The following is a 22716-nucleotide window of genomic DNA, read 5'->3' on the forward strand; positions in this document are numbered from 1 at the left end:
TTCTAGTAATGCTATTCTAAACCAAGGTAATGATTAATGTTATTTGTTCAGTAATTGTTCAATATCTACTTATTTTCTATATTTTATAAATATGACTATTACAGAGTTTTCTGAATGTGACTCTAAGCAAGAGTCATTCAAAATGTTGAGTTCTGTCCAAACCACCTGGGAAAGTGTCAGCCTTACAATTGGCTCCAAGTTGTACATTGAACTTCAGTGTACTGGACTTTAGGCTCACAAGTGGGGACTGGGAAAATTGGACAGTAAGAATCTGTGTGATATAATCAAGCTACCTTGCCTGATATACATTCTGCAGTGTTTAAATAAAAGAAAATATACAGCTCTGGACAAGAAAAGCATTCATTGAAGTGTAGGTGAAAACCAAAGTATTCTCTTTCATAAAGGAGTACATTGTTAGCATGACCTCATCCACCTGGGGGACTGACGTTTGCCAGAGAACTCTATAATTATTTTTGCACAAAAGCTACGTGTATGGTACATCATCTGGATTTTTGATTGCTCTTCTTTTCTTGTTTTTCTGTTCCTATGTACTCCTGAATCAAATACATTATTTACATGATGATCTATATTGAACAGATACAATAATGACTTTCAAGTTACTTTTAAATTTTGCTTAGAAGATATCATCATTTCATTATATGTTTGCTTTCCTATGAAAGAGAGGAAATAAAGCCAACTTTTGGGCTTTTGTAAAAGACAAATGATACACTGTATGAAGTCCTGACACAAAATAAATGGCCAATCAATCATAGTTTACAGCATTATTACCCAACAATCATAGGCAGATCAAGAGCTTGGAAGACCACACTTTCAAAATGCAATCATTCCATGAGTTATGACCTAGGATAGAAGTTAAATAAGTGCCAAGACTTCTTCATGAAGTCACAGAGGTAGGTATAAAATCCCTACCTCTATAAAATAACATTAGATTATCCATCTTTGCTGTCCTGCCTGCAGGGTCTATGTGCACTAGCTTGCAGGGTTCCCTGGTGGGTGTGGCCATAGGTGGCAATATTTCTCTTGCTGTTCCTGATCAGAAGAGAGTTTCTTTTCTTCATTACATTGTTTGGAAAAATTCATGGGGTCAGATATGGATTCCTGGTGTTCTGTATAACAAATCATCCTACGTGACTAAACTTTAAGCAGAGTTTAAGAATTTGGGGCTGGAAGAGAGCCAAAGATAATTTATTTTAGAATGTTTGTCTTATGAATGTTTGGAAACAGTAGTTATTCTGAGTGTTTCTGGCTGTATTAGAAAGAGTAAATTAATCTGCCTATTTAAATGTTAAGGATCCTGTTTTTATATTACATATACTTTTTATATTAAATATAGCATTGATTTTAAAGCTATACTTCATCTCACTAAATGCTATTTGAAATATAAATGATGTCAAATCTATGCCTTGACAACGACCAAAGAGAAAATGGATAAAAACAACAGTTATACTTTAGTTTTTATTAATGTTCTGGAGGGAAAGTGGTTTTTAAAACTACATTTGTCAGCTTAATTAGCAAGAAACATCTAGGAAGTCGTGTCTAGTTTCTTGTTAACAAAATGTGCAGCCCTCTAAGAAGTAAATAATATTCCTCAATGTTATCATGCGGGTAAATATAATCCACTGGATTTGTTTCAATTATGTATGTATAAAAGGAAAAGTTCTTGGAATCTTAAGACAGGACTTGGGCTGCAATTGCTGTATCAGCTTCCTGCATCAGACCAGAACAAGTACATGAATATGCCGTGTACATTTATGACATTGACACATTAATGAACAGTGCTTTCAAATGTGGAATCTGGCTTCTTAAGGCCCATATTTGGGAAGAAAAAATTGGCAACCAGTTTTTCAAAGTGAGACATTTTTATATGATTGTTATGTAGTTCTTGAAACTAAAACTGGGCATAAGCAATATAAAAATATCAATGAAAATCCCATTACATTCTTAATTAAAATTGCTGATATGAATCTTTAATAAATGAACCTCTCCACTTCCATCATTTTGGTGGAAAACGCTCTTCAAATCTTAACTAACCTTTTGTTCTAACAGAATGTCTACGAATGTCTACTGTTCACAGCATATTTAAAGGGTTTGAACTTTAAACGCTATGCCCTGTGCAGGTGAAACAGTTTGAAAGTTCAGCAGGAAGTTACTAAGGAAAGTGGAGAGTCACAATTGTGTGTGTGTAAAGCACATTCTTCTATGTAAGCTACAAGCTCTATCCCCACTTCCTGTCAAAGATCCTTGAATATCCCCTGATAACAAATTTCAATAAGCTTAGACAAACCATGTTCCATCTCAATCTATAAACATAAGACCTGTGAGGTGAACTGGGAAATAATTCAGCTTTTCTGGAAGAACTTGGAAAACTATATTCGACAGGAGGCAGAGAAGAGAGTGAAATAGAGTAAGATAGATTGTGTAGATTTTCTGTAGCTGCAGACTGCATTTGTATGCAGTAATTACATCGAATCTGCAAGAACAAAATCTTTTAGAACACTTCCTTCCTGCATTCTTGTCCTATCTGCTCACCATTTCACTTCGTTCTGTCTGGAGCCAAATTCAACCCCACTAACCATGGGCATCCCTCTCTCTCTGGCCTCACCTTCTGTCTATGTGTCTCTAATGAAGCTGACCAGTTCAATATAGAAGGATGAAGACTACAGAACTGGATATGTGTGCATGAGCCATAGTGTGGCTCTGATGCTGCCTGCCATAGAGTGTCTTCACAGTGGCTAACTCCAGCCATCCCTTCCACTGCAGCTGCAGCAGGCAATATCCAGGATCACTGAAAGAGCAGAACGGCCACTTTATTTGCTGGCTTCAGATCTACAAACCTCTCGCCTTACAAACCTTCCCTCCTTAACCTTTTAAATATAAATCAAACGGGAACTATAAGAATAAAATACAAAATACAAACCAGTCTTTGTTCTCTGTCGTGTCTCCTGGTCTTAGCAATGTCACTGCTTTGTTAACTTTTATTTTCAAAGATTTTCTTTATATTGACTCTTCTTATGTTTATTTATGCATAATCACATTTCTCTAGTCTGAACAAGGTTCACTATCAAGATATATATTTATATATATATATAAAACACATATATGTATATAATTCATATAAGAATATAACCCATATATGTATATAAAGCATATAATATGTAAATTGGGTAAAATGTTAATTCCTATTTCATAGAATCACTATGACATAATTGGTACTGGAGAATTGTCTGTATTCTGTCAATCATGTATTTTAATAAAACGCTGATTGGCCAGGCAGGAATTATAGGCAGGTCAACCAGACAGGAAGTAGAGGTAGGGTAATGAGAATAGGATAAGGCTAGGGAGGAGGAAGCTCCCTCCGTCATTCCTGCCCAGAACATCGAAGAGGCAACATGTGAGCTGTCACGCTGAGAAAGGTACTGAGCCGTGTGGCTAACATAGATGATGATAATGGATTAATATAAGTTACAAGGACTAATAAGAAGCCTGAGCTAATGGGTCAATCAGTTTATAATCTTATGGAGTCCTGTGTCTGATTTTCTTTGGGACTTGCCAGTTGTGGGGTACCGGGTGGGACAGATACCCCAACAAGCTGGCCCTAATGTTACACATAATCAGCTAAAGTATACACAGTACTTAAGGTCTGAAAAATAATAAAGATCCTGTTATTATCATCCTGTTAGCATCTAGTTACAAAAGCAAGCCATCCAGAAATAACATTTCTTCTATCTATCTATCTATCTATCTATCTCTCTATCTCTCTATCATCTATTTATCTATCATTTATCTTTCTCACTCTTCTGTTTTAGACAGCATCAAGCCCCCTGAGTTCTACATCTGAAATCTGTGATGTCTCCACTGCTTAATCCTCCTAGCTTCCTTTTCTTCACTCCAGTGATCATTCATGCAGATTTCTTCCCAAGTCTCCTATCTTGTTCTCTGAATCCCGTTCTTACTGATTTTCAGGGCATTTTCCTTACTTACTTTCAGACTGTGAACCATGTCCTTGCCACTTGTACCTTGCACCAAGATTTATTGGGGTGAAGTGAGGCCCCTCTGTTGATGCACTCACTGATTGTGGCGGCTCGCATTCTGCAGTGGTCGTAATGAGTAACTCTGAGAGAGGATCTAGCTAGCACACGTGAAATGTTCATCACACACAGACATCCGCTCAGTGCTGCGGTGAACTCTAGCAAAATCCCCTATTTCATACTTAGAGAAGGTTGTAATTTTGTAGTTGTTAGGAAAACTTGACTGCATGAAGACAATGTCCATGACACTTCCTGCTCCCTTCTACATTCCTCCATTCTTCTTCAACCTCAGCACCATCTACTGTCAACCCAGAAACAGCTATAAGGATTACTATTTCATTCTTCAAGTAGTTTTCTCGCAGGACTCCAGGAAGCAGGCTGTCTCTTCATTCTCTCTAGAATATCTTTATCTGTTTTCTCTGCCTGAGTAATTACTACTCATTACTCCAACCTTAGTAAAATTAGCTCCTGACCCTCACTATGTTAAGACAGCTGGGTTTTGTCTTTATGCTTAACTTCAATCACACTTAGTATTCTAAGAGTTCCATGCAGTCAGATTAACTACTGTAACCTCAATCTATTAGAAAGCCCACCTCATGATAGATATATTGAAGAAAATAGTTAAGTGAAAATGAATGAATAATTATAGTATTAATCTAGAAATACCCCTCAGCTTTCTGAAAGTGTGTGATTCTGCTGGCTTTCTAAGCATCTTGCCAGATCACAAGGCTTTCCTCAGACCCAAAGGGGTGGAAGTTCTTGGACAGAACCATCTGGGAACCAGATAGATTTACTTTTCCTTTTGTGTGTCACAGATGCCTGGCTCTGGGGTGAACTGCTTCCGTTCCCTACGACCATTTTAAATGAAAATATTAGCAAAATTTTAAAACAATAAGAAAACCATAAAGACTATAGCAGACCACAATCTACCATGAAAACTAAGAGTTTATTCCTAACTTAAATTATTTGCCTAAAATAATTACCATGATGGTAAATATTCTGAGCTGTGTCCTAAGTCCTCAGCATAGCTAGTGCTGTGGAAAGGGTATAAGCAGCTGTTTGATCACACACTCCAAGCGGAGAATTATTAAGTTCAGAGATTCATGGTAAACACTTAGCTTTTTTCATTGAAGGCCAATTAGTATTCATGACTGTAATGCTGTGTCTCCAGGGAACACCTTTGCATTTTGCCTTTAGCAAGGATGTGGCCTTAGGTTAACATCCCCAAAATTCTTTAAGATTTTACAAAGAAAATGGTTGCTTTCAACGGTTTTACATAAAATGTAAATGTGCAACAATCAACCACATTAACAACTGGATTTTGTTCCTTTTTTTTTTCTTTTTGAGCTATAGGACCATAAAAAGAAAAAATCTTTTGGCTCAATAGCTATTTTTTATGATGGTTTTTTATGTGCTTTCTTAGAGAAAAGTTATAAAACTTGGGTCTCTCAGTTTCCATCAGAGGTATACAGTGCTCCTTCTTTTTTTGTGCAAATCACAGAGGAGCCATAACTGTATGTATTTCCACATCCGATGTAAAATTCATGTCTCACTTGTGACTTATGCAAGGAAAATAGGAAGCTCCATTAGACAGACCTACAATTTGTCTGTGAATAGCTAGTTGCGGCTGGGGAGTACTTTCCTTTGAAATCATTAAATCTTTACAGCTAAGCCCTCCTTCTGTCTTGACAGATTCTACACATTACTTCATCATCTGTATCAAATGATCTTTAAGAAATGCCTTAATGACTTCTGCGAAGGCTAAAGTTCATCCGCCACATGCCTCACATTTAGAACTACGTTTGCAGGCACTATTCATCCTGCCTCTTTGACGGTGCTAACACAAAGCCCTGTCAGAATTTCAGTGTGGCTTCACATAATCTCCTGTTACTGATAGACATTTCTGAGCCAAATGAATAAGAAAATGATGCAAACTTTAAACATCCTTTAGCTACTTTAAGTTCCTGTGCTCATTGCACACAGGAATCCAAAGTGTGGTTAAAAAATAAAATTTAAACACATCTTCAATAAGACAGAAATAACTGTTCTTCGCATTTCTGTCAAAATTGATATTTCTACTCATTCTTCCAGCATAGCCTAACCCAGCTCTCTTTCTGAGAGACAACTCCATTTGCAGATTTTTGTGATGGGAATTGTGTGTTGGATAATATTACAACATTAAATCAATGAGAATTTACAGTATCTTGAGATAAATTTTTTTAATGCTAAGTAAGTCCTGACCAAAAAAAAAAATGAATGGATCAAACTAGATTATAAACAAGGTACTTGAAAATAGCAGAAGTTCTTTAGTTTGTTCTTAGCTGTCATGAACAGCGTAGATGATAGAGGAGATCCCAAAGGCCTATAAAATATTCTCGGCATCAAGAAGCTCGATGTCTCCTTTTCATTTAATAGAAGCTTATGTTTAGAATCAAATCAATGTTCAGCCACCCCAGCAATGCTAGTTATTTTTTCCTGTTCTGAAACGTTCAATAATCCAAAGGCAAGTTTTTGATTGCTAGTCTTGAGAATTCAACAGAGAAATAAAGAGAAATAAAATTTGTTAAGTAGTTTCATCAGTGAAGATGGCCTTTCTATTGCAGGGGAAGCAGGCACTTGGCATAAGGCTATAGTGATTTCCTGTGTAAACCCCGCCCTCTCCACCTACAAATGCATACAAACTGCCAAGAGCCTATTAAGAGCATGAGATCTCATGCACATGAACGTCTGAGCCAGAACTGTCTCTTCCTCCCTTGCAGAAGCTGTCTCTGGCCTTCCAGTTTCTCCGCACATGCGCACATGTCTCTCGTGGAGGAACTCCCCCACCCCACGGCAGAAGTCTTCCTTCCGAGCTAACTTTCTGTCCTCTTCCTATCTTTGAATCTAGAACTTATGTACTTTGTCTTTCTAATGAAATCAAGAATACTTTGAAGATCTTCAACAACCATTTCATTACTGATTTCAAACACTGTTTAACTGACAGCAAGGATCTTGTCAAGTCAGCAGGATGCGAACACTCCCCGACTCCTCCACACACTGGCTCTAAACCCGCTCAGTACAGAAGCACTGTTGACTGTCTGAAACATCACCTTTCTCCTTAGCACGGGGTGTTCTTGTTATTGCTTTGAAAATCGTTCCCTCCTGTGTAACACAGTCTTCATTCTAGATTGCTTCTTGGTCTCTACAACAACCTTGGAGTCCATTTTATATTTATTCTCCCCATTTATGAAATATTGCCTTCCCTAATAGATTAAATAATCAAATTCAAAGAAATTAGGATTGTGCTACTTCTTAATAAAATAGCTTGAAATGACTCAGGCAGTCCTCATAAAGTCAGTGGATAGACTACTAAGAATTAGGGCGTTCAGCATTTAGGAAAGACAATGTTAGCAACTTTAATTTTGCTTTCAGCATTTTGAGGTTGTGTGTTTTGTATGTACAATCAGGGGTGGCTAATCTCACTGACTCTGCTGCAGCCTACACAGTAATGAAAAAATGATATAAAAGAGGAAATTGCAGTGAAAAATAAGTGCTCATTGAGTAGCTTGGACTTTTACTCTGGGGAAAATATAAAAATTCAGATTTTAAAATTATAAAAGGTGAGTAATATGAAAATATTTGCTTTAAAGTATTTGTATATGGATGAATTACTTGGCACAGAATTAAAAACTTGATTTAAAATGTTCAAAGTCCTTTGTTCTGTACTGTGGAATTGAAATCCGTGAGTAATGGCAAAATACGAATGATTTTTCTTTAGTTATTTTGTGTATTTCTTCCAAAGGCCCACAGTATCACCAGAGATAACACCATTAAAACAATGATTATAAAACATAATAAAAACAGTAGAGAAAATATAAATATGGAAATATGATATCTCCTGGAATTTTTATTTGGAAAAGGATGAGAATTATATCTAGAATACATTACTGAAGGGTGAAAATAGGAAATGCTGTCTTGTGCAAATTTTTCACCAGTGTTTTATGTTTTACATCTATTTATTTATGTGGGGAGGGAGCATATCTACCCAGGCATGCATGTAGAGATCTGAGGAAAATATGTAGAAGTCTCTCTTCCTTTCCACTGTGTGTGTCTCATGGATTGAACCCAGGCCATTAAGTCTTGGGAGTGAGCACCTTTACCTGTTGAGCAATCTCAGCAGCCCAATAGTTCGTGTTTTAAAATATTTATTAGCCTAGAAAGTAGCGTGGGTACACAGCAGTATCAAAAGTAAGAGAGATATTGAAGTTGACTGTGTGACCTCACCTCTTCCTTCATCCCATCTTCCCTGAGAACAGGGAACCAAGAATCTGAATTATGTGGCTGGGGACATGACTGCCCAAGACCCTGGAGTTGATAACTGGTGCCCTGAACAACGCTATCATTCCTACTAGAGAGAATATTTTTGTTTAAAATTGCTTTCTAAAACTTCCTTACACTCATTATTTATAATACAGAGAAGAATATTATGGGAGATTCAATTAAGATGCAAAGGACTTTGTTATTTAAGAGGAAAAAGTCGATGTGTAGCTGGCCATACAAGTAAGAAATGGGTCAAGGAAGAGATTGAAGACACAGAGTAGTGTCTTTGGATCAGAGGATAGAGAAGGTAGAGGAGGTGAGAAAGAAAATAGAAAATACATATGATGCATCATGAAAAGTGTAGCATGTGTAGACACCAAGAATTCGGTGTAACAGAACTGAACTTGAAAGACATGCCAGTGCAGGATAACTTTTAGAAGAGAATACAAGATTTCAGCCATTGTGACCACTGAGTGTCCTTCATGATGCTGAAATCACGAATTCCACCCCTCTGTCACACAAGAACAATAACGTAGTCCAGGGGACCACAGTCAAATGGGAAAGAGCACCTCTCTATAGTACAAGAGGAATGATGTAGACCAGGGGACCACAGCCGAATGGGAAAGTGCAGTTTAAAATTGCCATCTCAACTCTGCAAAAAATATTGACCTAAACTTGAGTTTTGAAATCAGTTTCTAAACAAGAAAAGGTTTGGAACTCAGAAGGAAACCATAGCCTTGTGAGCTTACCCACAGAAGGCATACTTCTAAGTTGCTGTCTCAGAAGCCATCGTATGATAAGAGCAGGTTAGAAAGGAGAATTGCTGGGAAACGCAATCCGCTTTCATAGTTTCTTTTCTGATAATTTCATACATGAGCACGACATCTGCATCATGCCTTACTCCCAAATTCTTGGTCTCCTCTTTAATTGCTATTGTTACATGTTTGCACGTGTTTGTATATTGTGCACACATGTGTATGTATATTGTGCACACATGTATATGTAATCTATACTGAGTACTTTTAGAAATACATTTTTAAAATATTTTTCCTCCAATATATTTCGTTCATGTTATTTCCCCTCCTCCAATTCTTTTCAGACCCCTGTACATCCCTTACTCAGCTGAATCATTCTCTTTCTCTCTTAAAACAAAAATTTAAAAAGCCAATCAAACCAAAAAAAAATGCAGTAAGATAAAACACAACAAAAGAAGAATGCACAGAGTCTTTTTGTGTTGGCCAACTACTTCTGGGCATAGGGCCTGCATTGGAAATTAGATACCCCATTGGAAAAAACTGAATATCTTTCGCCCGTGGGTATTACTATAGTGTCTCAGTCAGGGGTATGACTTTGTGTCTACTTCTCTTTCTTAATGCTAGGAATTTTTTCTGGTTTGAGTGTGTGTAGATTTTTTTTAAATAAATTAATGTTGCATAGTCCTGACAAGGATACAGGGAAAACATACCATATATTATTGTTAGGACTGCTACTGTCTGCCAGCACTTATTGAAATGAGAAATTGATATACCCTTTGAGGCATTCATCCAGCTTTTGGGAATGCCTCCTGTAAACCATGAAAGCAGCAGTGCAGAGATCAGTGCCTCCATTTGGCACCAAAGGAGAGAGGTGCACGACATGAAGGCAGTGCATCCTGAACCGTGAGCTATAGGGACAGTTGACCAACACGCTCCTATAACAGAGTTCCAGGTACCCATGAAAAGCCAGGTAGTATTTATCTAATAAAACCTTTAGGATTAAATAGAAAATATAAAAGCTTTAAATAAGAGGGGAAAAAAACCAACTAAATGGCTCACTGTGGGGAGAAATGTGCTATAGGGACCAGGTGTAATGCCATACAAACTGTTGCTATGGGAAACATGTTTGCTGCAGATGAGGGCAGAAAAGTTTCTCTATTTAATTCCCAACTCTTGTTTGACTCCTGCTATAAAACTGTTAGCAAATTCACCAAAGTCCATTTGTTACTTAAAAATATATCATTTACGTTTAGAAAATAATAGTGCAGGCTTTCTAAGGCTTTGTGGAAGTCTGAAAGAGAAGGACTTGGTTCCCTGATGGCTTCACAACCATGTGGAAAGCGACTTGTATTCACTGGCACACGGCCCTAATTGTGATTACGTTTCATTGAGTTCAGTCTATTAAGTACTTAAATTACCAGATAACTGAATCTATGTTTCTAATAGCGGGAAGTATATTAACAGTGCCTCTGTTCCCTATTGTAGCCCTGTTCCAACAATCACTTGGATGAAGGTTAACGGTTACATTCCCAGTAAGTCCCGACTGCGGAAATCCCAGGCTGTCCTGGAGATCCCCAACCTGCAGCTAGATGATGCTGGAATATATGAATGCACAGCTGAGAACTCCCGTGGAAAAAACTCCTTTCGTGGACAGCTGCAGATATACAGTAAGTGCTTCAGGAAAGCACAAAGCTTTCCTCCCGAGGGTGAGATAGAAAACGCAAACTGAACTGAACATTGCTTACCTGACACTGAAAACCCAAGTGATAACTGAAAACTGCATTCCTTTGGTCTAGTTTCCTCTTGTAGAATGAACCTGCACATGAAAATAAACAAGGAATTGTCATCCTCTTGTAGATGATTGAGAATTTATATCCATGAAATTAGACCTTTACCTGGTACTAACTACTATTATCTGATAAGCTAAAGTTTTATTTTATTAACTTTGTTTAACTTGTTTTAGCCCTTGGATTATCGCAGGCATCAAAATTTTGTGCCCATGCATCAAATCCTGCCCAGTTGCTGAATTGGGTAAACATCCATTTGTTTATAAATGCTCTATTTCAGCATTTGCTTGGCTCTCACAGAATTAAGTGGAGGCAGGGACCTGCTGTGTTGCAGAGACTGAAGTATTTGCTATCCAGCAGTTCTGAGAAGTTTGCTGAGCTCTGGCCTGGACTTATACATCCATATGACAAACAGCTCCTGCTACCTGCAGGTGTTTGTTTTCCAAAAAGGCTAGGCAGCCAACCAAGTGATCTAGGAAGTGGATTATGGAGTGCAGAGGACTTGCGTGCTCACACTGGTCCCCAAGGTCACGTACAGCATTTTTCACACAATCCTACACAGGTCCGTAAATGATAATATGCTTATGCCCCCTTTGAAGAGAACAATCAGGAGATGGATACAGGAATCCAGGGCAGCCGGAAGAACAGAGGCTGGAAATGCCCATGGCCTAGTCACCGTAGACATGCCATTCTAACTGTCTCTCAAGACTGCCTCTTTTGTAAACCTAAATGCACTGCCAAGGGACTCTGTGAGAAAAATCTGGAAATGCCGCTGATAACTACATTCAACCTTCCTTTCTATGGTTTCAATAACTCCTTCAGGAATTCATTCCTTCAGCAGACTGTGGCATGAGCCTTCTTTCACCCATTCATGTTCACTAAGTGCCTCTTACTACTCCGAATGCTAGCAAAGACACTGAATTAGAAAAAAAAAGTGAACTTCAAATTAGCGCTGAAAACAGAAAGGATCATGAGGATTCTAGGCCAAGTACATTCTGTCCTGAAAACTTTAGGACTTTAAAACCCTCAGAATTCGAACGGCTGAATGGGACAAAGCATCTGGGAGGAAGGACAGTCCTAAGCGCTGAAAAGCCTGTATCATGCGCTAGGGGTACCAGGCCAGGAACTTTCAGACTGTGGGTGTACCTGTTACTAATTTTGGATGAAACTCAGTATTTGTAACTGCTCATAACTTCTTAAAGCAAATAATTATGACAGTCAGCAGACAAAGAGAAAACTGTCACTTTGCCATACCCCCACTGAAATGAATTTTTATTCTCTTAGTAACAGGATGGGGTATTAACTCTCTTTACAGAAAAAAAAAAAACTGGCAATAAAGGACAAGAATTAAACCAGAATTGTATCGTTTAAAACCACAAAAGAGACTAAGGAATACTTATCGCTATATGTGCTATTGCAAACCGTTTCCCTCATGTCTCTGTTGTAAAGAATGCAATATTCCTAATGAGAATGAGCTGTAGACGGGGGCAGGGGACCCAGAGTTCCTAGCTGACCAAGACCCTTGGTCCCTCTTCTTGACTCTGCTGGTTGGTTCGTAGGCAGTGCCCACTGCTGCAAATAGTGCCAAAATAATTTCTCTTAACTTAATCTGAATCGTTACTTTGAGTTTTAAATGTATAGATTGTTACTAAAACAGAACAACTAGGTCATTTTTAACCACTTGCCATGTCTGGTTGACATACCAGGAAGACACCTTACCCTAATTAGAATGGCTTCTGGCCAGACTCCATCATGGAACCATACGTTTAGATTTGTTCTAAGTAACCCCACTTTGTGTCTGTTTCCTTGGGGAACTTATAAAGAGCTCCTTGTTTCACTCCCCAAAATATCTGGGTTCACACAACTTCTGTAATTCAGAAAGTTGTGACTATAGAATGTAGGTGGGTCCTGACGAGCATTGGTGTTTGACTAACAGCAGATATGCGTATTAGTAAGCTTTCCATTGCTGGGACAAAATATCTGGGATAATCATCCTGAAAAGAAGCGAGGTTAGTGCCGAGTCATGCTTTCAGAGGCTTCTATCCATGTATCCTGTCTTTGTCACATGCTGTGAGGCAGCACATGGTGAGAAAAATATTCACCTCGTGTCTATTAGGAAGCAGAGAGAAAGGAGGGAGAGGAAGGGGCTTGAGCCCAACTAGGACATAACCCTAGAGCACTAAGAATCTTCGGACGGACAGACCCCAACTACTGAAGGTTCCAGCCCTCCCCATAAGCGCCACAGTCTGTTAGCCAAGCCTTCACGGGTAGGGAAGCTCCCCATGGGTAGCCTCATGTGTACCACAGTCTTGGCTATTCTCCTGTATCTAGAATTTTATTAGGCTCCAGATAGAGTAATTGGGATATTCAGAAGTTCGGAGATAGGTCATTTTGTCAGAGCCTTAGAACTATCATATCCGGTACGTGTTTGGTTGTTTTTTTTTTTTTTTTAAGGAGAATTGATATTAAAACATTAATGTAACAAATGATAAAAGACGAAAGAGCTCAAGTGGTTAAATTGAAAAGTAAAATAAAGGTAAATTTATATGGGGGTATAAACAGATTTAAACTACAAAATTCAAGTAAAAAATAAATAGCATAATTGAAGGTATTACATGTGAGATGATTTGAATTTTAAAATAAACCGTATAATTGTTAAGGTGAATTTACTGTGGTATCTACTAAAAAGCCCTGTTTGAAATTGCCATTCAAAAATGCATTCCATATTAAATTAAACCTTGCTTGTTAGCAGTCTCAATTAAAATGAAAGAAAAGGACTAATACAAAGAAAACAGGTGAAGAAAGAAAGTAAGAAAAAAGGAGAGAGGGAGGGAGGAAAAGATTGAAGAAATGGTGAAGGGAAAGAAAAAGAGAGAAGAAGGCAAACAGCAATATGGTCTGCCATAATGGAAGAAGTTCTACGGGAGGCTGATGAAAGGAAGTGTTTACTGTATAGAAAACATAAAGATTAGTGATCTACAATATAAAATGTAACATATGAAGCCACGGACAGTAATTTTGGGTGGTGATGATCTCTAGATTGTATCTATGGTTTAGACTTGACTTAAATTTAATGTATCTGAAACCAGAGTCTTTAGGGTAGAGGTAGTTTGTACTATTTCAAACCTCCGAAGAAGGACACAGTTGCGTTGTTGGTATAGATAATAGTCTGGATATACTGACTGGCATTAAGTCCCTGGGCAGCATCTTCACAAATTTTAGTAGCATATACTATTATCTTCAGATTAATTCTGCGCATTTTCAAGATAATTTAACTGAGATATATATATATATATTTCTAAAACTTAGCATGCTACCCAGGAAGGAGTAAATAAAATTGATTGTAAATCTTATTATAATGATTACTGCTTTTATGTGAACACCACCCTGCAGGATTCAGTGTGAGGCAAGTGAATGGAAAGAGTGAGGAGTGGCTGCTGACAGTGGCCAAAAGCTCATGTTCAAGGCTGCACATGACCAGGCCTTCCCATATTAACCACATTGGCACTTAGTGATGAGAATATCACACCTACTGAGATTTAAAACCATTACAACAAGTTGAGTTAAATGGATGTGCTGTGCTTAGGTGAAAGTAGGTGTGGGTACAAGGAAGGATGCTCAAAAGGGTCAGGGAGACAGAAAACTAGAAGAGGCTTCAGGAAAGGAAGAGGCCTGGAAGACACAGGAAACACATTCTGTTGTGGATGTGAGAAAATCCTAAAGTGATGCCGAGGGGTTGCCTCTGAGCTGAAACCTGCACCATCCGTTCTCTTCCTGTCTCCAGCCAGCTCTGGACTTGCACAGCATGTGCACTGCAGAAGATGTAAACAATTGTGAGAAGTTAGCCATGGACTCTCAGCCTAAAGCTTTGCTTAAAAACAATGAACAGAGCTAGAGGAAGAGATGGGTGTCTAAGCTATCTTGTAGACAGCCCTGCTTTCTTCGGCCTAACCCGCTACTAGGCCACATTCTGTGCCCGACATCCACAAACCACACCCCCCAAGCAACCAGGCATTAACATCCTTTCTGCCCACTACCAACATCCCCTGTCTCATTGGCAAATACTGAAGCCACAGGTGCCACCTACAACAATTAGAGGAAGAGATAGGAAGAGGGCAGTGTGAGAATACATTCAACAATATAAAGAGCAATATGGCCCCACCAGAAATTAGTGGTTCTACAACAGTGAGACATGAACATCCCAACACAGAGGAAGCAGAAACAAAAAGATAAGAAAAACAACCTAAAAATAACTGTGACAGTGATAGAGACCCTAAAAAGGAAATGAGAAATTCCCTTAAATAAATGGAGGAAAAAATAAACAGAAAATTGGAAGAAATAAAAAAATCCCATAAAGAAAGCCATGAAAACCAAGAATAAACAACAAGTGTAGGAAACAGTCCAAGATTTGAACATTGGAGTAGAGGCAATAAAGAAAACACAAACCAAGGAATTCTGGAAGTGGAAAATCTGGGTAAAGGAACAGGAACTACGGATGCAAGCATAACCAACAGAATACAAGAGATGGAAGAGAGAATCTCAGGCGTTAAAGATATTACAGAGAAAATAGATTCATCAATCGAAGAAAATGTTCAACTCAACAAATTCTTACCACAAAACATCCAAGAAATCTGAGATACCATGAAAAGGCCAAACCTAACAATAATAGGGCTAGAAGAAGGCGAAGAAGTTCAGCTCAAGGGTGCAGAACAGAGCCAGACAGTGGTGGCACTCGACTTTAAAGTCTCAGCACTAGGGAGTCAGAGGCAGTCAGATCTCTGTGAGTTTGAGGCCAACCTGTCTACAAAGCAAGTTCCATGATAGCTAGGGCTACACAGAGAAATCTGTCTCAAAAAACAAAAACAAACAAACAAGCAAAAAGAACAGAAAGCAGAATTAAACTTAAATTCCCCATCACAAGAATGATAAAACTGAATTTTAAGTGTTACAAGCAAACAAACAAAACAGAATAGAATCAGTCTATCCTGGAAATGGTAACTAAAGGTCAATTGCCATTTCTGCTAACTACATTATGAGGGAAATGATTTTTCTGGACATATTAAAGTTCTTGCAATTATTCTTTAAAGTTGTGTTTGACTATGCTTGGATTTTAAAGGATGGTGTACCGCTAGAAATATTTGCAGATTCACCATAGAAAAGTATGCAACTTTATAAATTACTGGTTTCCATAATTGTCCATGATGTCACAACTGTGTTTCTATGGGGAAATATTTTTTAGACTTGAATCTACTATTCTGAAAATGGTGCCACATTTGTGATCATACTTGATAAAAATAAAACTGAAGTTATCTGTGGGTGATGGATTGGGGCAGAGACTCAATCACTGTTTATTATGTTCAATCATCATAGCAGCCCACTGAAATGGGAATTACCATCTACAACTTACAAATGAGGCTCATGAAAGTAAAGGAACTCATTTCCAATTATAGATTACAGCAAGGGCACCACAACTGGGGCTTGAACCTATATTCACCTCCAACTGTATCATTCAACACTGTACATTAGTTCTCGCTAGCTCACAGCTGAGAGTCATAATACTAAAATTGATCTATGTCAGTAAAATATGTTGAGTCCTCAATACTTAAGATACAGGAACAGGGAAGCAGCCAATAACACTTAGCGTGTGTCAGGAGAGACTTGCAGAGTTCCCAGCGATGAGAGGTAATGAGCAATAGCTTTCTTTATGCACATCTGCTTTGTGCGGTACAAAATGGAACCCAGAGACAGTTCTGAAGCCCAAAAGTATCACGTGAGTAGCTGCCAGGATACTGGCATCTGGGGCGGTTCTTATGGTTTCCCACTTCAGAAGACCATATGTCTCCTCAGTTTTCCAAGCCCTGACAGACATGGTCCAACAAAAGCCACATTAATGTTATGACGTTTATTGCAAATTCAGCCAAACCCGGGATTTTTTTCTTTTAAATTGCATATATGTGTGAGTCTGTATGTGTGTGTGTATGTACATGTATATTGTGTGTATGTATGTGGAATATGTGAATTTATGCTGTGTGTATATATGTGTGTGTGTGTGGTTATAGATACATGCATGCATGTGTATGTGTGTGTTTATCTGTATGTGTATGGTGTGCATATTCATGCATCTGTATATGCTTGTATGTGTATGTGTGTATGCAGGTTTGTGCTGTACGTATATGTCTTTGTGAATATGTGGTATTTTTTGTATGTATATGCCGGCATGCGTTCATGCATGTGTGTGTGTGTGTTTGTGCATGTGTGTGTATGTGTATGTGGTATAACGCTGTACAGATCAGAAGACAACTTGCAGAAGTAAGCTTTTTGTTTCTATCATGTGGCTCACCGGGACTGGACTCAGGTGGTCAGGTGGGAGGCAGGTGTCTTTACCTCATAAGCCATCTCACTGGCCCAGATTTTCATTTTCTAGATAATTGATTAATTCCACACCATGCAGACCAAGATGTGGTGTGTTCTGACCTGTGTTTTTATTCAGAAGCAAAAGGAACCTCATCCACTGAGTAACTGCAATCTGCTGGAAAAGAAACCTTGAAGGGAACCTTGAGTCTTACAAATACTTTGCAATGTTCAAGCAAAGAACAACAACAGAGGGCTGGAGAGATGGCTCAGAGGTTAAGAGCATTGCCTGCTCTTCCAAAGGTCCTGAGTTCAATTCCCAGTAACCACATGGTGGCTCACAACCATCTGAAATTGGGTCTGGTGCCCTCTTCTGGCCTGCAGGCATACACACAGACAGAATATTGTATACATAATAAATAAATAAATAAATATTTAAAAAAAAAAAGAACAACAACAGAAAAAATGCCCTAAGAGCTGAAACAACCTTGTATTAAATGTCACCGCATTCCACATGTGTTGTCACACATGAAGAGTACCAATACATCACACTTAGATGCTGAGCTAGATTTACTTCTGAAACACAGAGGTCTTCATTTTGAACAAGATCCATGGCCCACATTTCCTTTGTGTTTATGTCTGTGTGCATACATGTGTATATATATACACGTATGCGTGTATTGACATGCATTTAATTAAATCTTTATTTTGTCAGTTGCCACGCAATTTGACTCTACTGACTGCAAACAGCACCTAAGGACATAGCCAGTCACACACAGGGTGCAGAGCGGCCTCTCTCCTGTACTACAGATGTTGCTGTCTGATGCTGAGCACACCAGGAATTATAGGAAAAAGCACTCATGCTTTGACTGTGTTTTAAACAAAATACACAAACACAGAATAATTTTCTTTGAGAAATTTTGCTAACCAGTAGGTCAATGGAGAAAAGACATTTAACTTTTAACTTGTACTTTATGTGGAAGTCCCACAGTGTTTACTGATAAAGGAATTGCTATGTGTCATGATTTTGAAACTTTTTTTTACTAATTATGTTGAATGTTAATAAATTCTGAAAAAATATGCTCAGTAAAATTTAAACTAAAAATTAGTTTTCCAAAATCATTTACATGTACACATGCACACAGATTTGTGTACACAAATGTGCACACACATCTCAGCAACTATTAACAGGACCTACTGTGTGCTGCCACTCACAAGAGTCATTTTTGCAGTGACTGGTTCCCTGCCATGCAAACTCTGGAGAGAAACAAACTACTTGTTTTAGAGTGTGTGTGTGTGTGTGTGTGTGTGTGTGTGTGTGTGTGTGTGTGTGTGATGTATGGTTAAGATACAATTTACATTTACAGAAATACCTACTTGCTGTTCAGGAAGCAGTTCTCTGTGTAATGACATTCTCACGTGTGTAATAATAATGGGCCACCATGTGTAATAATGGCGTGTTTCCCAGTGTATTAGTGACATATCAACCTCTGTAATAATGACATGCTTTTCTGTGTAAGTGACATGTTCCCCTGTGTAATAATAGCATGACTCCCATGTAATAATGACATACTCCCCTGTATAATAATGATGTGCTCCCTTGTACAATAATTACATGCCCCAGTGTAATAATGATGCACTTCCATGTAATAATGATGTACTCCCCTGTGTAATGACGTTCTCTTCTGTGTAATGATCTGCTCCCCTGTGTAAAGATGTTCTTCCCTGTGTAATGACTTTCTCTTTTATGTAATGATGGACTCCCTTGTGTAATAATGATGGGATCCCTTGTCTCGTAATGTTCTCTCCTGTGTGGTGACATACCACCTGTGTAGTGAAATAAAGTGCTCCCCTTTTCTTATCCAAATGCTACAAGTAAGGACTAACTTTATGGAAATTCAGTGACTTTTTCTCTGGTAAATGCTGAAGTACTGAACTCACTTTTCTTTCTGCTTTAAATGCTCACAGCATACCCACACTGGGTACAGAAACTGAATGACACGCAGCTTGATAGTGGGAGTCCTCTGCAGTGGGAATGCAAGGCGACTGGCAAGCCCAGGCCCACATACCGCTGGCTGAAGAATGGAGCACCCCTCCTGCCACAGGTATTGTGGGGATCTCAAACTGCCTGGTGATTTGTCTACTATGGTGTCTTACTTAGGGTGACTATTGCTGAGATAAGACACCATGACCAAAAGTACTTTGGAAAGAAAGGGTACATGTCTCTCATGGATCCCTACAATAGTTCATCATAAAAAGCAGTGAGGGCATGAACTTAAGCCAGTCAGAAACCTGGAGGCAGAAGATGATGCAGAGGCCATGGTGCTTCTTACTGGCTTGCTCATCCTGACTTGCTCACCCTACTTTCCAATAAAACCTAGGACCACCCAGGGATGGACACACCCACAGTAAACTGGTCCCTCTCTAATCATAATTAAGAAAATGTCTAGCAGGCTTACCAACAGCCCAGTCTTATGGAGGCATTTTCTCAGTTGAAGCTCCCTCCTCTCTGATGACTCTAACTTGTGTTAAGTTAACCTAAAACTAGCCAGTATACATGGCATGCAGCACAAAATGGTCGTCGTTTGTCTTTTGATATGTGTGTGCATATGCCTATACAATATAAAAAATTATTTATAATTTTAACTATCTGATTACTATCGGAGTAATACATTATACAAAAGTTATTTAAAGCCTATAAATTCATAGGAAAATAACATTAATCATCGTAGCTTTGCTGCCACTTCTAGCTGACCTTTAGCTACCATTTAGCTTGTGGCCCCCATTGTTCACATGATGAAACTTACCAGGAGTACAGGATTACTTTGGCTTATGTTTCTGTGTGAAGAAATGCTAGAATAGAATTGTGGTGCCTTTGTTCTAGGAAGCGGCATTTCTGCGATGTTCAAACCTAACAAATGTCTTTTCATTTTCAGTAACAAATTTTCAGTAAATTTGTTGCATATGTTTAAACCCATTCTGTATGCCAGACTTACAATGATTCCTTGTTGATTGCATAATAAGGGAGCTAGTTTTGATGCCTCTCTCCCTTGGCTGTGACATTCACAGAAAGGGTGATCAGAAGAAGAGCGGGTCAGGATTCATAACCGGAGGGTGTGTGCAGACAGTTTGAACTGCATATAAAGTCCTGTCAAGTAGCTGTGATTTTACCATGTTGACTCATGTACTTTTACCTCCTGGAACCTTGGTTTCTTTCTCTTTTTGTCAGACTTTTCCTACAGTTTTACTAAGCTCTGACATTCTCTTATTCTGAAGCCAGTTAAACCTAAAGAAAATAAACCTACACAAAAAGCCAGATAGAATACAAAGCCATAAAAGTAAACTTAGGACCCAGTTTACAAACTCTTCCTCAATAACTTTCTTAGGGATTCCTCCTAGGACAAGCAATGCTGGTTGGATCTTTTTTTTTAATTTTTTATTTAAAAGTTTTTTTTTCATTTTACGTACCTGTAGCATGAATAATAAAAGAATAATAAAAACTCAAAGACAGACATTGGGGGTTCAACCTGAAACAGAAAAGCAAAGCAGCCAAGCCACTGGAGAAGTCTTACCTTTACCAAGGCTGGGAGACCTATAAGTAGACGAAGTCTCTCTCCCCTCCCATTTTATATTCTCTCTAGTGCTGGGATTAGAGGTTTATGACTCCCTAAGACTAAGATTAAAGGTGTGATCCATCACCAAATGAATTTATTTCTGCATTGATCCTGTGTAGCCCAGGGTGACCTTGAACTCACAGAGCTGCATCTGACTCTGTCTCCCAAGTCTTGGGATTAAAGGTGTGTGTCACCATTGCCTGACCTCTAGTGACTTAACTTTGACTCTGGTATTCAGGCAAGAATTATTTATCAAAATATAAATAATATACCACTACACATACCAATCACAATTCCTCCCACTCCCCCACAACCTCCTCTCTACGCAACTCCTATCCATCCACTCCTCAGAAAGGATATTACCTCCCATTAGGAGTCCACAAAGTCGGACATATCAAGTTGAGGCAGGAAAAAACCCTCCCCATTGCATCTAGGCTGAACAAAGTATCCCTCGAAAGGGAATGGGCTCCAAGAAGCCAGTTCATTCACTAGTGATAAATCCTGCTCCCACTGCCATTGGGTCCACAGAGTGCCCAAGCCACAGAACTGTCACCCACATTCAGAGGGCCTAGTTCAGTCCTATGCAGGTTCTCCAGCCACCAGTCCAGAGTCAGTGAGCTCCCACTAAATCAGGTCATCTGTCTCTGTGGGAGTCCCCATCATGACCTTGACCTCTTTGCTCATATAATCAATCTCTCCTTCCTCTCTTCAACTGGTCTCTAGGATCTCAGCCCAGTGCTTAGCTGTGGATCTCTGCATCTACTTTCATCAGTTACTGGACGAAGATTCTATGATGACAATTAGGGTGGTCATCAATTTGATTACATGGGAAGGCCAGTTCAGTCACTTTCTCCAATATTGTTAGGAGTCTTAATTGAAGGTCATCCTTGTGGACTGCTGAGAGTTTTCCTAGCACAGATTTGTCCTTATCCCCATAATGGCTCCCTCTATCAAGATACCTCCTTGCTCTCCCTCTCTGTCCCTTCCCCAACTCAGCCATTCTGTTCTCTCATGTTCTCCTCCTCTTCCCCTTAATCCCTCTTTCCCCTTTCTCCCAAGCTCCCTATTTACTTAGGAGAGCTTATCTATTTCCCCTTCCCAGGGGCTTCAGTGCATGTCTCTCTTAGGGTCCTGCTTGTTACCAAGCTTCTCAGAGATTTGAGGATTGTATCCTGGTTATCCTTTGCTTGTGTCTAATATCCACTTACAAGTGAATACACACTGTGTTTGTCTTTATGGGTCTAGGCTACCTCACTCAGGATGGTTTTGTTCTGGTTCCATCCATTTGTCTGCAAATTTTAAGATGTCATTGTTTTTCACCACTGAGTAATACTCTATTGTGTAAATGTTCCACATTTTCTTTATCCATTCTTCAGTTGAGGAACATCTAGATTGTTTCCAGATTTTGGTTTTTACAAATAATGTTGCTATGAATGTAGTTGAGTAAATGTCCTTAAGTATCCTTTGGTATATTCCAAAAGTGGTACTTCTTGAGGTAGATTGATTACCAATTATCTGAGAAAGCACCATACTGATTTCCAAAAATGGTTGTATAAGTTTTTACTTCCACCAGCAATACAGGAGTGTTCCCCTTACTCTACAGCCTCTCTAGTATAAGCTGACATTGGTATTTTTGGTCTTAGCCATTGTGAGAGGTGTAAGATAATATCTCAGAATTGTTTTGATTTGCATTTCCCTGATTGCTAAGGATTTTGAACAATTCCTTCAGTGTCTTTCAGCCATTTGAGTTTCTTCTGTTGAGAATTCTACAGTTTAATCTGTACTCCATTTTTAAACTGGATTATTTGGATTTTGATGTCTAGTTTCTTGAGCTCTTTTTTTATTTTGGAGATCAATCCTC

The 22716-nt window shown here is 38.8% G+C and overlaps 1 protein-coding gene across 1 annotated transcript in view; it reads left to right on the forward strand.

Moving 5' to 3' along the window:
* The window catches only part of Cntn5 (contactin 5), a 1188481-nt gene that overhangs the window by 905672 nt on the left and 260093 nt on the right, over window positions 1-22716 (forward strand). The window contains exons 10-11 of the mRNA XM_087905876.1: window positions 10589-10770; window positions 19210-19346. Of these exons, the coding sequence (XP_087762002.1) occupies window positions 10589-10770; window positions 19210-19346 (319 nt within the window). The remainder of the gene's footprint in view (window positions 1-10588; window positions 10771-19209; window positions 19347-22716) is intronic.

This window comes from Myodes glareolus, chromosome 4 (assembly GCF_982192425.1).
Source record: "Myodes glareolus chromosome 4, mMyoGla1.1, whole genome shotgun sequence".
In the NCBI taxonomy this organism is placed as follows: domain Eukaryota; kingdom Metazoa; phylum Chordata; class Mammalia; order Rodentia; family Cricetidae; genus Myodes; species Myodes glareolus.